The sequence below is a fragment of the Solanum dulcamara genome, chromosome 11 (genome assembly GCF_947179165.1).
Source record: "Solanum dulcamara chromosome 11, daSolDulc1.2, whole genome shotgun sequence".
NCBI lineage: Eukaryota > Viridiplantae > Streptophyta > Magnoliopsida > Solanales > Solanaceae > Solanum > Solanum dulcamara.
The window spans coordinates 56,024,628-56,037,614 of record NC_077247.1 but is presented as its reverse complement, the minus strand read 5'-3'; the positions used below and the strand labels follow the sequence as shown (position 1 = coordinate 56,037,614).

General features: G+C 33.0%; 1 protein-coding gene across 2 annotated transcripts; it reads left to right on the top strand.

Annotated features, from left to right (window-relative positions):
* Positions 1–4,665: 4,665 nt before the first annotated feature.
* LOC129872864 (protein RMD5 homolog) lies at positions 4,666–11,652 on the top strand. 2 transcript variants are annotated; one of them, XM_055947806.1, is made up of 2 exons: positions 4,666–5,010; positions 10,048–11,652. In XM_055947806.1, the coding sequence occupies exon 2, from the start codon at positions 10,067–10,069 to the stop codon at positions 11,225–11,227; it is 1,161 nt and encodes a 386-aa protein (XP_055803781.1). In that variant the 5' UTR covers positions 4,666–5,010; positions 10,048–10,066; the 3' UTR covers positions 11,228–11,652. The 2 variants fall into 2 exon arrangements, with proteins under 2 accessions (XP_055803781.1, XP_055803780.1); XM_055947805.1 differs by having other exon boundaries at positions 10,012–11,652.
* Positions 11,653–12,987: the final 1,335 nt, after the last annotated feature.

Here is a 12,987-nt window from a genome sequence, read left to right as displayed (position 1 = left end):
AAAGAATAATAGTAATAGAAACTCGAAGTAATATGTAAAAACATAAATACGATGTGATCTTATAATCTAGCTATTAGCTAATATGAATGTAGATGCCTTTTGATTTTGTTGTGTTGGTTTTTAATGAGAAGGTGATATTTTCACTCAAATAGTGAGAAAAAAATCTCAAAGCAAGCAACTTATTGGTTGAACTCTTCAATTCAATCTCAATTTTCACTAGACACACTATATATAAGCTCGATAATTAAAAGAAATTTATGAGCTTAAAAAACGCAAATTGAAAGTTATAATGCATCATTCAAATTAAGCTCAAATTCTCCAATTCATGACTCATAATTTTGATTTTTATCCAATTCTTCACCTAAATGAAGACATAAGAATTCCAAACATAACAAAGTTGAGAAAACCTCTTGAGAAAATTTATTGGGAATGATTGCACTATCCACATTTAGAACTTCTAGCTTAGCACAAGTGGATAGATCAAGTTTGAATGCTTCTAATGATGAACTAAACAAGTGAAACTTTGTCAGATTTGGGACATTTATTTTTATTCTATGTCTATTATTTAATGCCACATTTCACATGAACACTTTTAAGTTAATTGAGATAAGAAAGCACTAGGATGAAATTTATGGAGGAACAATCTATCAAAGTTAACTCAATAATTCAAGGACAAGATTGAAAAAGTGTCTTGAAAGATACAAATAGAATCAAAGAATCCCTGAAATCAAAATCTATCTATTTGAGTAAAGGCAATTCTTCAATATTTTTTCAATAGAGTTTATGTTGCAACATCATTTAATAATTCTGACTCTAAATTTTCTGAAGCCATAAAATACTGTTAACTACTTAGAAATTAATAGAATTTAGTGAATTAATGTTGTCCGCATCAGTTTGATATTGACATTAGATCTGCATCGACATGATGAGAGCTTCAAATTTTGGCTTCCATAATAATATCCACAATATATCTTTGCATAAATTATTTGCACAAATTTACGGTCGTCCAATGATGCTATGACGTGAAGCCACTTTCTGAAGAACAAGGAAAGCTATTGGTGTCTACTTCAATGTTAGTTAACGGAGGATTTCTGACGGGTATCATTTGGTAATACTCAAATTAAACCATCACCTTTATCTAATTTTATGAGAATAGAGAATTTTTTGTCCGCTATAAATTTTTTTGCTCTTTTACAAAACTCACTCTGTAATATGATTTTTTACGTCAGGAAAACAAACTCCGTTCTCGATAAAATTAGATTTTATGGTTGAAATATGAAGAAAAAAAAAAAAAGAAGAAAGATAAGGGGAGTGAATATTTAAAAAGAAAAAAGAAAAAAAAACTAGACGTGAACCGTCATCGACATTGTTAAGATTATTTGATTGCGTAAAAATAAGTATTCACTATTACTAAATATTGGTTAGAGTCCATTTGGATGGGCTTATAAGTCGGTCAAACCAACTTATAAGCCCTTTTTAGCTTATTGTGGTGTTTGGTTACCAACTTAAAATGTTAAATTTAAGCCATAAAGATTAAAGTCACCCAAAAATGAAAAGTTGGAAATCATAACTTTTTTTTTGAGGGCTAAAGCCATTTTTCTTGACCATGAAAATTACTTTTATATCCCTTATATTTTATTTTAATTCCTAAAGTACCCTCTTTAGCCCTAAAATTCACATTTGCCAAACACATCAACAACTTATTTTCAACATAAACAGTTTTATCCAAACACTCAACTGCTTATTTATAAAAATAATTTTCAGCACTTAAAAGTTCTAAAAGCACTTCATACATAAAAGTTACTTTTTTAAAATCCATCCAAACGGGCTCTAATCTCTTGTGATAATATAATATTTCTTAATACACAAATATAATAAAGGGAAAAGGGTCAAAAATGTCCTGAAACTATTTGAAATGGACAATGTTCTCCATTTATAGTTTGGTTCAAAAATGTCTTTGTCTTCAATACTTTGGTCTAGAAACACCCTTATTGTTATTTAATGGATCAAAAATGTCCCTATTGTTATAAAATGGGTCAAATATGTCCTTTTTCGGATAAATATATTTTTTTAAAAAAACAAATCTTATTATTTATAAAAGTATTACTTTTAAGGAACTTTGTTCTTGTTTTCTTTCTTTTTTAAACCACTTTAAATAATAAAAATGTAGAAAATTATTTTATTCTTCGTAATCTCATTTTATCAATTAAAAAGGAGTAATTTCATGTACTCTAAGTTTTAACGGAGAATATATGTCATATATATATAAGATCATAATAAATCCATCATTGATTTTTATTCAAATAACGATAAAAAAATAATTATAATAAAATAAATTGTTTTTTTCTAATTGAATTAGAATAAACGTTTGCTAATAAAACAAATATTATTAGGAAAAAAATTATTCAAAAAGAAAATATATAATATATTTATTTGAAAAAGGATATTTTTGAACCATTAAATAATAATAAGGGCATTTCTGGACCAAAATATTGACGACAAAAGCATTTTTGGACCAAATTATAAACGAAAGACATTTTTGTTCATTTCAAATAGTTTAAAGACATTTTAATCTTTTTCCCTATAATAAAAAGTAAATTCATCTCATTCAAAAAATTAAGCGTAAATTCGATACATATAAGGAGTTATGCAAATCTACCACTACTTCATGCATATGCTATCATCATCCAATTGAAGCACATATAATTTAATATAAAATCGTATTTATATGATTTTCTAGTTATGCCAACAAGAAAGCAAAATCTTAGTGCACCTAATAATACAACTTAGTGATTAATAAAGTTAGAGGAAAAGAAATGTTAACGAATACAAATTAAAGGGAAGGCAAAAATAAAGTAAAATATTTTAGTATTTATTTTATGGTGAATAAAATTATATAATATTTATGTTAGTGGAAGGATGCAACTATCTAAATGAATAATTGTAATGTTTATTTTGATGAAAAAGAAGAGAAATTATGAATATATATCGTCCGATCAATTAATTTTTTAATATGATCAATATTATATATATATATATATATTATAAATTAGATGATCAAATGATTCAAATCAATAACTAGACCCTAAAAATCAGAAAATAAATCATAACCTTGGTACCAAAACTTTTTTAAAGGACAAACGGGCAAATATACTCCTCAACTTTGCGATTTAAAACAGATACATATTTTCTGCTAAAAAGTGGGTCTATATATACCATTGCCGTCTAATAAATGGTGCATATTAGGGCTGTACATGACAAATTGATAAACCGCACCAAACCGATAAACCGAATTAAACCGGAAAAAACCCGACTAGTGGTTTGATATGACTTGGTTTGGTGTTTGAAAAAAAAACCCGATCATTATAGGGTTGATTTGGTTTTAACTAAAAAAAGTCAAATCCAACCCAAACCGATCCGATTATAGATATACACTTTTAAATTATGTTATACATAAAAATATTTATCAAAATATAATTTATAAATATATTTTTAAAATTTTTCATAATTTTTGTTTTCTTTCTTACATTTAGATTTGGACTTGAGAAGCCCATCTAAATAATATACAAAAAAACTCATCTTATAAAGTTATATTTTAAAGTTAAAACTTCAAACAGTGTTCTGACTCCATCTTATATGTTGATATTTTGTACTAGAACTCTTTTTAAGAAGCATTGTTCTGTGCTTTTTATTAGATATTATGAAAAACTTGAGAAACCCCAAAAATCGGAGAAAAATTGATATCGAAAAATCCGACTTTTATTGGTTTGGTTTGATTTATAGATTTAATAACCCGACACAAATGGTTTGGTTTGGTTTGTAAAAAAATTGAACCAACCCGGTCCATATACACCCTAGTGCATATATACCCTCGTCGTCTTACAAATGACATACATTACCCTTTTTGCTACAGACTACAACAACAACAACAATCCAGTGAAATCCCACAATATGGGGTTTGGGGATGGTAAAGTGTACGCAGATCTTACTCCTACCAAGGTAGGACGGCTGTTTTCGAAAAAAACTTGGCTCAATAAAAGCATAGAAAGAGGTCAGATAAGGCTAGGAAATTCAAAGCGATATGGAAAAACAAATAACGAAAGCGACACAGATAAAATAGAATAATCAAAATACAGAAAGTAATAGATAATAACAGAAATCAGACTGAATTAAAAATATTCTTAAATTTTTTAAAAACATTTTTAAAATGTCATATGACTTAAAATAATTACCTCGTTCATTTTTTTACCCGTCAAACTCTACCCAATTAGAAAAGTTTCAATCCTTCTTTTATTCAGACCTGATCCAAATCCATTTTATGACTGAGTAGACAAGATTTTTTTTTTCATTATTTAGGTCGGATCTAGAGGTGTAAAAAAAGGGTGAGACAATTTTTTAAGGCCACATGACATATTTGAAATAAAAAAAATCAGTATTATAATATTTTTCAATTAAATAAATATAAATATGTCAACGAAAAGATTAAACATGCACTATTTATTAGACAATAACGGTATATGTGCAATTTTTATTTAACGAGATGCATACTTCTCTAAATTGCAAAGTTCGATGGATATATTTGTCCATTTTCTCAATTTTAAATTCATCATAATTCATAACCTCGCAAAGGATAATACCCCTTTAAAGCAAGTCGTGGGTTCGATTCTTCACACCCAAAACAACTTCCGCAGCATTTTCTTTTTTCACCCACCAATCACTACATTTCATTCTAAACCAAATAAAACATAGCAGCCACGGAGGAAACCCTACCCATCTTCTCGTCTCTACCACAATCGTCACCTGCAAATCACCCTTTTATCATCCGCTTCATCCTCCTCCTCACTTCGTCACCCGTCGATCTATCTCTCTCGAAATCATGCTCGTTGTTGTCTCTGTTTATGCGTTTTAGTGTTTGACTCGAAATCTTAATCCAGCTTCGTAAGGATTGTTGCAATTTTCTAGACGTTAGACTGTTTGGATCATCTTCGGAGTTGAAGATCCGTCTATCGGGTGAGTGCTTATGCAATAATTGCTTGTTGATTGATGCCTATTATAGTAATAAATTGGTTATTTATTCTGAAGATATAGCAGTTATTTTTCAGATCCACGGCTCAGTCCCGAGCAAAAAACATGTATATTTTATAATTAGTAGCATGCAGATATTTTACCCTCTTCATTCCTAGCTCCGTGCTTATTTGTTGAGAATTTGAGGATGAGACGCCTGCAAATGTCATTTTCGTTGGAAGCAAATTGTGATGAATGAAATTTCTTAGTAATTATTTTAGCTCTGTTAATTGGAACAATTTCTGATGATCGTGTCTACATTAGATTGGATTGGGAGTGTATTTGTTGTGAATTAAGATCGTCTGAGCTCAACTCTTGGATGGTTGTTCGATTTTAGGTTAGTGGGTGCCCAATTGCACCTGTTTCTCAGAGTGTGACAAAACTTAAGAATATATATAGTTCAACCAGAAGTTCTTTTAATTCTAGTTACAGATTGTATGTTTGTGTAGGAATACATGTGTGATCTAGAGTTCATCTAGTCTTAGAGAACATCTAAGTTGATGCCCCTAGTGCTTTAGTCTAGTGGGAAGAACGTAATATGTGATGCGTGGATTAGGCGCACATCATATGTTCGAACCCTGTTGTAAACTTATTAGAAAAGCCTGGAGTTTATGTTGAAAAGGGTAGAGGGGTGGACGGGTCTTGAACCATGCGTTCCTCGGGAATTTCTTGATTATAAAAAAAAGAGAGAATATCCAAGTGACTTAAAAGATAAACTAATTCGTTTTGGGATAATATGGGCCTAAAAAGAATGGTAGGATAACAAAGGAGTCATATACCTTTTTTTTTGTCCTTGGGCTACAACTAATCCGCTGAAGTTTAGACTTGATTTACTTCTTAACATGTACTTTTCTTGAATTCCTCCTTCCAAGCATAAAAGAAACCTTTCATGTATATCAAATCAGAAATGCTTAGGTATGAAATAACAAGCATAGATATTCCAATCTTGTTGAAATCTGCATCTACAGTTTCCCTTCCATGAAATGGATTTTGGACATGTATTTTTCTTGAATTCCTCGTTCAAACATAAAATAAATCTTTCATGTATTTCATGTCAGAAATCGTGAGGTACCGAAGCGTCAAGCGTACATACATTGAAATCTGCATCCATAGTGTCCCTTCCATGAAATGGCTTATGTGCAAGTCATTAAGGAAAAAATATTTACTAAGAAGGATAGTACTACCAATCTTAAGATTGCTGCATTTGATTAGTGTGATCTAAATGCAGTATCTGAACCAATCTTGCGATGTCACTTCTTATCGCTTCTACCAATTAATTTAATTTTTGCAGATTAATTGATAATGTTGAATTGTTTTACTCATCTTGTATTCTTAACGGTGCGCACACAAGCCCTTAGGGGTTTCTCAGTTAGAAAAGGAAAACAAAAATGATTGCTAAATTCTTCTGACTATTGGGTATAACAATGGATGTGCTATCTGATTTGATTATGAAACCTAAGTTTTGTGTTTCCTTTTTTGCTTTCGTCTGTTCAAAATTATAATAAAAAAGTATGCTTGAGCTAGGGATAATAATTCCACTTAACCTCCAAACAGCCCGTGAATGAACTTTATACGTAGAACAATTAAGAATAAGCAAATTTAATCAAAGCAAATAACACACGCAAGTGTGTACAAAGTCATATTCCACCTGTTCAAAAGTGCTCATATTTCTTTTGCTCCAAAGTACCACACAAGTGAATAGGGCTGCATTTCGAACTCTACATGTTCTTCTTCTCTTCTGAATACTCTCAACTATGGATCTCATACTTCACTATTTTTGATATTGCCTAATTTTTTGCAAATACTCCTTCTGTTTCATTTGTTTGTCTTACTTTCCTTATTAATTCGTTTTAAAAAGAATGTCACTTTCCTAATTTGGCAATCCTTTAATTTAAAAATTCCATGTGGGATGTTTATGATTACAAACTTAAAGGGCATTTTGGTACATTATACATATTTTTAGTTGACAACCACAAAATTCAAAATTTTTGTTTACCTTCTTAAACTCTGTGCCCAGATAAACTAAGTCAAATAAATTCAAACGGAGGAGTATGCAGTAAGTTGACGGAACAATGGATGATTTGGTAAAACTCTCAAGGTCAACTTGAAGCATTTAGGGCGACCTTATTCTTATTTTTCTTATAATTATATTGTTAAGGTCACTTTCATGCACCTTGAATAGTCCACTAATACTTTTTACCTCTCTTCATTAGAGGTTCAAGTAACTCTGACCAATAAGACTTAGGTAGTAAATGCAAGATAACACCTAGCATATTTTTTCTAAATCCTGGTATAAGAGAGCTTTGCCAGGCGTTTGTCACACCTACTTAGAGGAAAACTTTATTTTAAAGTTTTTGTTTTTCAAGCAGTAAGGATTTCGTTGGCTTGGAGTACAAGTTTTTTGATTGTGGGAAAGGGTTTCAAAAGACATAGGATAGTGAAAGTAGTATATATAATTATATCAATGGGGAGTCGAGTGTAATTTACGATGGCAGGTTGAATGTTGAGATACAACAATACAATCTAGACCAGTCCTTCGTGGTAGCAGATGAATTGCTTGGCCATTGACATCAAAATGCAATAATTGCAAAAAGCTTTTCTTATGGTAGTTTTGAAAGTCCATAAAGTAGAATAAGCACATGTTTGAAGAGAAAAAGCTCCTTACTAAAACAACATGAGTACCAATTCCTATTGATCTCTAGTTTTGAGCCATCTCGCCGGACCTTTCTTTTCAATTTTTTTTTAATTCTAGAAGCCTATCTAGACCTCTTTAAAAATGACCTGTCCAATATATTGGTTTTTGTAACCTTTCATTGGCATTCTTTGTGGCTTGTATTTGCCACCGAGAAGCAATGTTCGAACATATTCAAAATGAACTTCCACTCGCTTTGTCTTTATGTCCCTAGTGATTTACGTATGGTAGTGCTGTCAAGAACCTTCCTTGCAGTTATCCTGGATTGCCATTGTTTAGCAAAATGATTATATTTAAGTTAGGCACTCAAGGTGTGGCCTTCAATGTGCTTAGACTTGGTGTCTGTCGTAGTATTGGCCTTATTCTTGTTGTGTCTTGCTTTTTTCAATCATCATCTGTTGCTTATTGTGTTTCGATCATTGCACTAATATTTTTTGGTTATTATTGTTTCTTTATTAGTTGTTATATTTTCTTCACTGACGATTTTTCTTTTCATACCTACTTTGATTTAATGTACTCGAGCAACGGATCCTTCGAAAACAACCTCTCTACTCTCACGAGGTAGAGGTGAGGTCCGCGTACACTCTTACCCTCCTAGACCCCACTTAGGGGATTTCACTGGGTATGTTGTTGTACTCAAGTTGTGGCCTAGTGGTCAATGAAGTGGGTTGAGAACCATAAAGTGTCATGTTCAAAATTTTATGTGATTTTTTTCCATCCATCCAAGTCTTGGTGAATAGAGTTATCGATACCTATACTAGTGAGAGGTATAGCTACCACGTACCTCGTGAAATTAGTTTAGGTGCGCGCAAACTGGTATTGCGAATATCTAGGATATTATGGGTGCAACTTGAATTGGTAGAACAATGACAAAAGCTCCAAAGTTTAGAGTGGGATCCTGGTTGCATAGAAAGTCGCATGCCTCTCGCTAGAGAGGGAATGGCACTAGAACCGTCACCATAAAGATGAATGGTGTTTGAATGATCCTAGAGAGTAGTGGTGCCGAAACAATTGCCATAAAGGAGCTATGTGTGTGGTTATTGTGGGTGAGTGACGCTTGAAAGATCGTCCATAGAGTAGTGACATTGATAGCCGGAGACATGAATGGAACCAACATCAACAGGAGGCTGTCACATGTAAGCCGACACCGCCCATCGGCGAAGCTATCTGAGTCTTTACCAAGATCATAGAGATACCATATGAAGTCAGAGAAGACTCTTCATTGACATGATTAAATAATAATGTGCAAGAGGGTGCCCACTTATATAGGAATGTTGGGCTACATATAGGTAATTAGTATCTCTATGCTATTAAGGTAAGTAAATATTCTATAAGTAAATATAGAGCATCTTAAGGAATCTTATAGAATATTCTATAAAATTTTTCTTATCTAAGTACAACAAATTTTAATTTCTAGATATGCACGATTCTAGATGTATACACATGATATTTTAACATTTGAACGGGCTGTTATCTTCTTATGTTGTCCACACTCCAGATGTCCAACCATGGCTGTGCAAGGGGCATTAGAGTCCCACATTAGTTGAGAGAATGAGTTGTCTCATTTATATGATTTCTTAGACAATCTTCATCTCATAAATTGACTTTTGTGGTTGATTTAGGCTCAAAAACCTTGTCTTAACATTTCTCATATTTTTTCTTAGGTTTCAAAATTTCACAACTTTAATGTGGTGCTTTTCTTTGTTAAAAACTTCACATTCGAACTCTAGCAACTATGTTAATTTTTCCTTATGCATCATGTATAAGTCAAACAGCTTCTTATCTTTTGGTCTATTTGCTTCGGTTAAGATGGGATGAAGAAAAGGATATATTTGGTTATGAAGTACTGAAGCATTGATGCAAGGTAGATATTATGTGAGGGGAGAGATGTGTGTGTGTGTGTGTGTTTTCTCAACTGTTGAGACAAACTAGCAGCAGGTAAAGGTATACAATGAATCAAGCAAAATATTCCATGTCCAATTAGTTCTTTAAGGATCTTAAACTTTCTTTCAGCTGTAGCTAATTAGGATCTTGTGTTTCACAACAACAACATACCCAGTGAAATCCCACAAAGTGGGATCTTGTGTTTCACAATGAGTTAAAGCTAGGTAGTTCTTAGGAGTGAAAATATTATTTGCAGGCACAAGCACAGAGTCAAGTCTGGTGGTTAGGCACTGATGGATTCTTTGTTTCCTTTTCTTATCTATTTGTGCTCATGTGTACATGCATAATGAAGTTGTATCCTTTTCATCTAGGGGATTGCAAATTTTACACTGAAAAAATTCTAGCAGGAATTCGAGAAATTAGAAAATGGAGCTGAGTACCATTAAAGATGCATTTGATCGTGTCACAAAGAAGCAAAAGGTTGCATCATCAAAATCTCAAGAAGTGATGGAGCAGATCGGTCATGAAATAGAACAAGCACTGTTGAGAATACAATCAGCAAATGATACTGCATCTTTGAGTGAACACAAAGTGATTCTTAGTGAACTTAAAGCCAAGTTGAAGGAAGTTGCTCCACTCAGTCAGTTGGAAGGAACACAAAAAGAACTAAATGTTGCACTAAGCAAGTACCCGAAGCTCCTTGAGAAGTCACTCAATCCTGATATATCAAAGGCTTACAGGAATGTTGGTTCTGATATCCATACTGTTAACCAGATAATTGCAAGCCATTTCTACCGGGAAGGCCACTTTGATCTTGGTGATTGTTTCGTAAATGAGGCCAGAGAATCTGAAGCTGCAGGCCAGAAATCTCCTTTTCTGCAAATGTATCAAATACTTGAAGCCATGAGGTCTAGGAACCTAGAGCCAGCTCTGAGTTGGGCCACCACGAATAGTGAGAAACTTAAGCTGAGTGGATCTGATATTGAAATGAAGCTACACAGGCAGCAGTTTGTGGAAATTCTGCAAAAAAGAGGTAGAGATGGAGCTTTAAATTATGCTAGAACTTTCTTCCCACCTTTTGCCACCAAATATTTGGCAGAGATCCAGAAGCTCATGGCCTGTCTATTATGGGCTGGGAAACTGGAGTCCTCACCGTACTCAGATTTACTATCACCTTTCCACTGGGATAAATTGGCTGAAGAGCTTGCTCGGCAGTTCTGTAATCTCATGGGTCAATCCTATGAGAGTCCGTTGAGTGTGACCATTGCGGCAGGCGTCCAGGGGTTGCCAACCCTTCTGAAACTGATGAATGTGATGACTGGGAAAAAGCAGGAATGGCAATCCATGAAACAATTACCTGTGCCAGTAGACTTGGACAGAGAATTTCAGTTCCACTCTATCTTTGTCTGTCCAGTGAGTCGGGATCAGGCAACTGAGGAGAATCCGCCTATGCTGATGTCTTGCGGGCATGTGCTATGCAAGCAATCTATTACAAAACTGTCAAAGAATAACAACACACGGCCTTTCAAGTGTCCTTACTGCCCCACGGAGGTTGAGGTCGGTCAGTGTAGACAATTGTTCTTCTAGTATGAATTGATCATTTCAGCTTTTGTATTAAAATCTCGCTACCCCTCTTTATCTCTATGCTCTGTGAACTCAATTACCGTTCGTTCGTTACATGGTTGATGGTACCTCTGACCATAGTGTTAATTGTGCTTAAAGCTGTTCTATTCTATGTACTATGGTAAATTGGATGTAAATAGGAATTCTTTACCATTTCATGCAAATAATTTGCAATGTTAGTTCAGTCAGATGTTGGCCTAAGTCTTTCAGTTCATATATCTTAGGTCAAAAAGGGGGTTTTGGAGGAAATAAGGTAAGTAGTAATTCATCCGAGATTGATTGATATACTGTTACGAGATGAATTCTGTTTCTTTAATTAGCCTTCAATCCCTCTCTCTCCCATTTTCTTTGTAATAAGTTTTTCACTGGCGCGATGTGTTGTGTCTCCACTTAAGCTCTTAGTCTGTTATATGCAAGTTTACAAGGTGAAGTGAACCAAATGTGATATGAACTCGAATGGGTGTTTGGATAACTTTTGGTTATAAGCCATTTGGTATATGTCCTTAAGGAGATGCTACTATGTTTTTGGTTTGAATTACCAAATCAACCTTGGTGACTCCTTATCTTTATATCTTTCGGCTTTGTCTTTCTGAAGATGCAACTTTTATGGATAATTATTTTTTTGGATTAACTTTCCATGTTTAGTAGGAATATCTCCTTGATGATGTCTATTTCTAGGTTAGTAAGAGTCAATTTTTGTTGAATAACCCACAGTTCTGTTGTCGTTTATGTGGGGACGATTCTTCATGAATAATCAATAAGTCAAAGACTTATGAATATGAAGACGTGATATTTAAGGGTTAAATTTCCCTTTCAGGTATAAATTCCTATCATATGAGTATCTGAAATATCTGTTTATCGAGGCACATCTCTTTAATGGTTTCAAATAGTGATCTATAAGTAGTAAGAGTTGTGTGTCAAAAATAGTACTTTCAGAGTAAGAGTTAATCACAGATATTTATAAGTTTTATTGCCTAGATCTATTATGAAAGAAATTGATTCATCATGGTTCAAGTGTAAACTGTCGTTTGTCCGGCCATTCAAATATCCACTCACTTATAAAGTGTTTTCTATCTATTGGGACACGTCTCTTTGGATTCCAGATCTTGATGCATTGTTAAATTGGTAAAAATAAAATAAAATGTGACAGCCCCACAAATATAGAACATAATAAGAGTATGAAAGACATAAAGTACAGCATCAATGAACCATATAGTAATTGTTTTAGGTATTAGCTATCCCATTGGCTACTTTATCTTATTTTATTATTACGATAGATAAAGAAGTAAAGTAGGTGTCTTTTCGGTTCCAATGGAATTGTTTGGTTTGGATTGGTAAGAATTTGCCTAAAAGGGAGCAGATAAAACGAGTACCAACTTCTATGTATAATATAGTAGTACTACTTAATTCTCAAAAAGCTCTAACAAAGGTACGCAATTTCAGGAGAACAACACCAAAAAAAGTCGAAAAAGTACAGTAATAAGGTTAGTAGGCTTGGTCATAGATTTCAATTTTTCCCCACTTTATTTGAATTTATGGAGTTAAAGTTTGAAGATAAAGTTGTATTTGACTATATTTTTTTCAAAAAATATTATAAATAATGTTCATGTAATTAAATACAACTCGAATTTTTCAAATTTGAAATTTTTACGACAAAATATTGAGTTTTAAATAAAATGAAAAATTATACCGAGTTGAAGAAAATATTTTTATGGCGAAACGGA

Bases quoted from the DNA above. Each gene is read 5' to 3' on its own strand.
- LOC129872864 (XM_055947806.1), top strand. From the start codon at position 10,067: ATGGAGCTGAGTACCATTAAAGATGCATTTGATCGTGTCACAAAGAAG.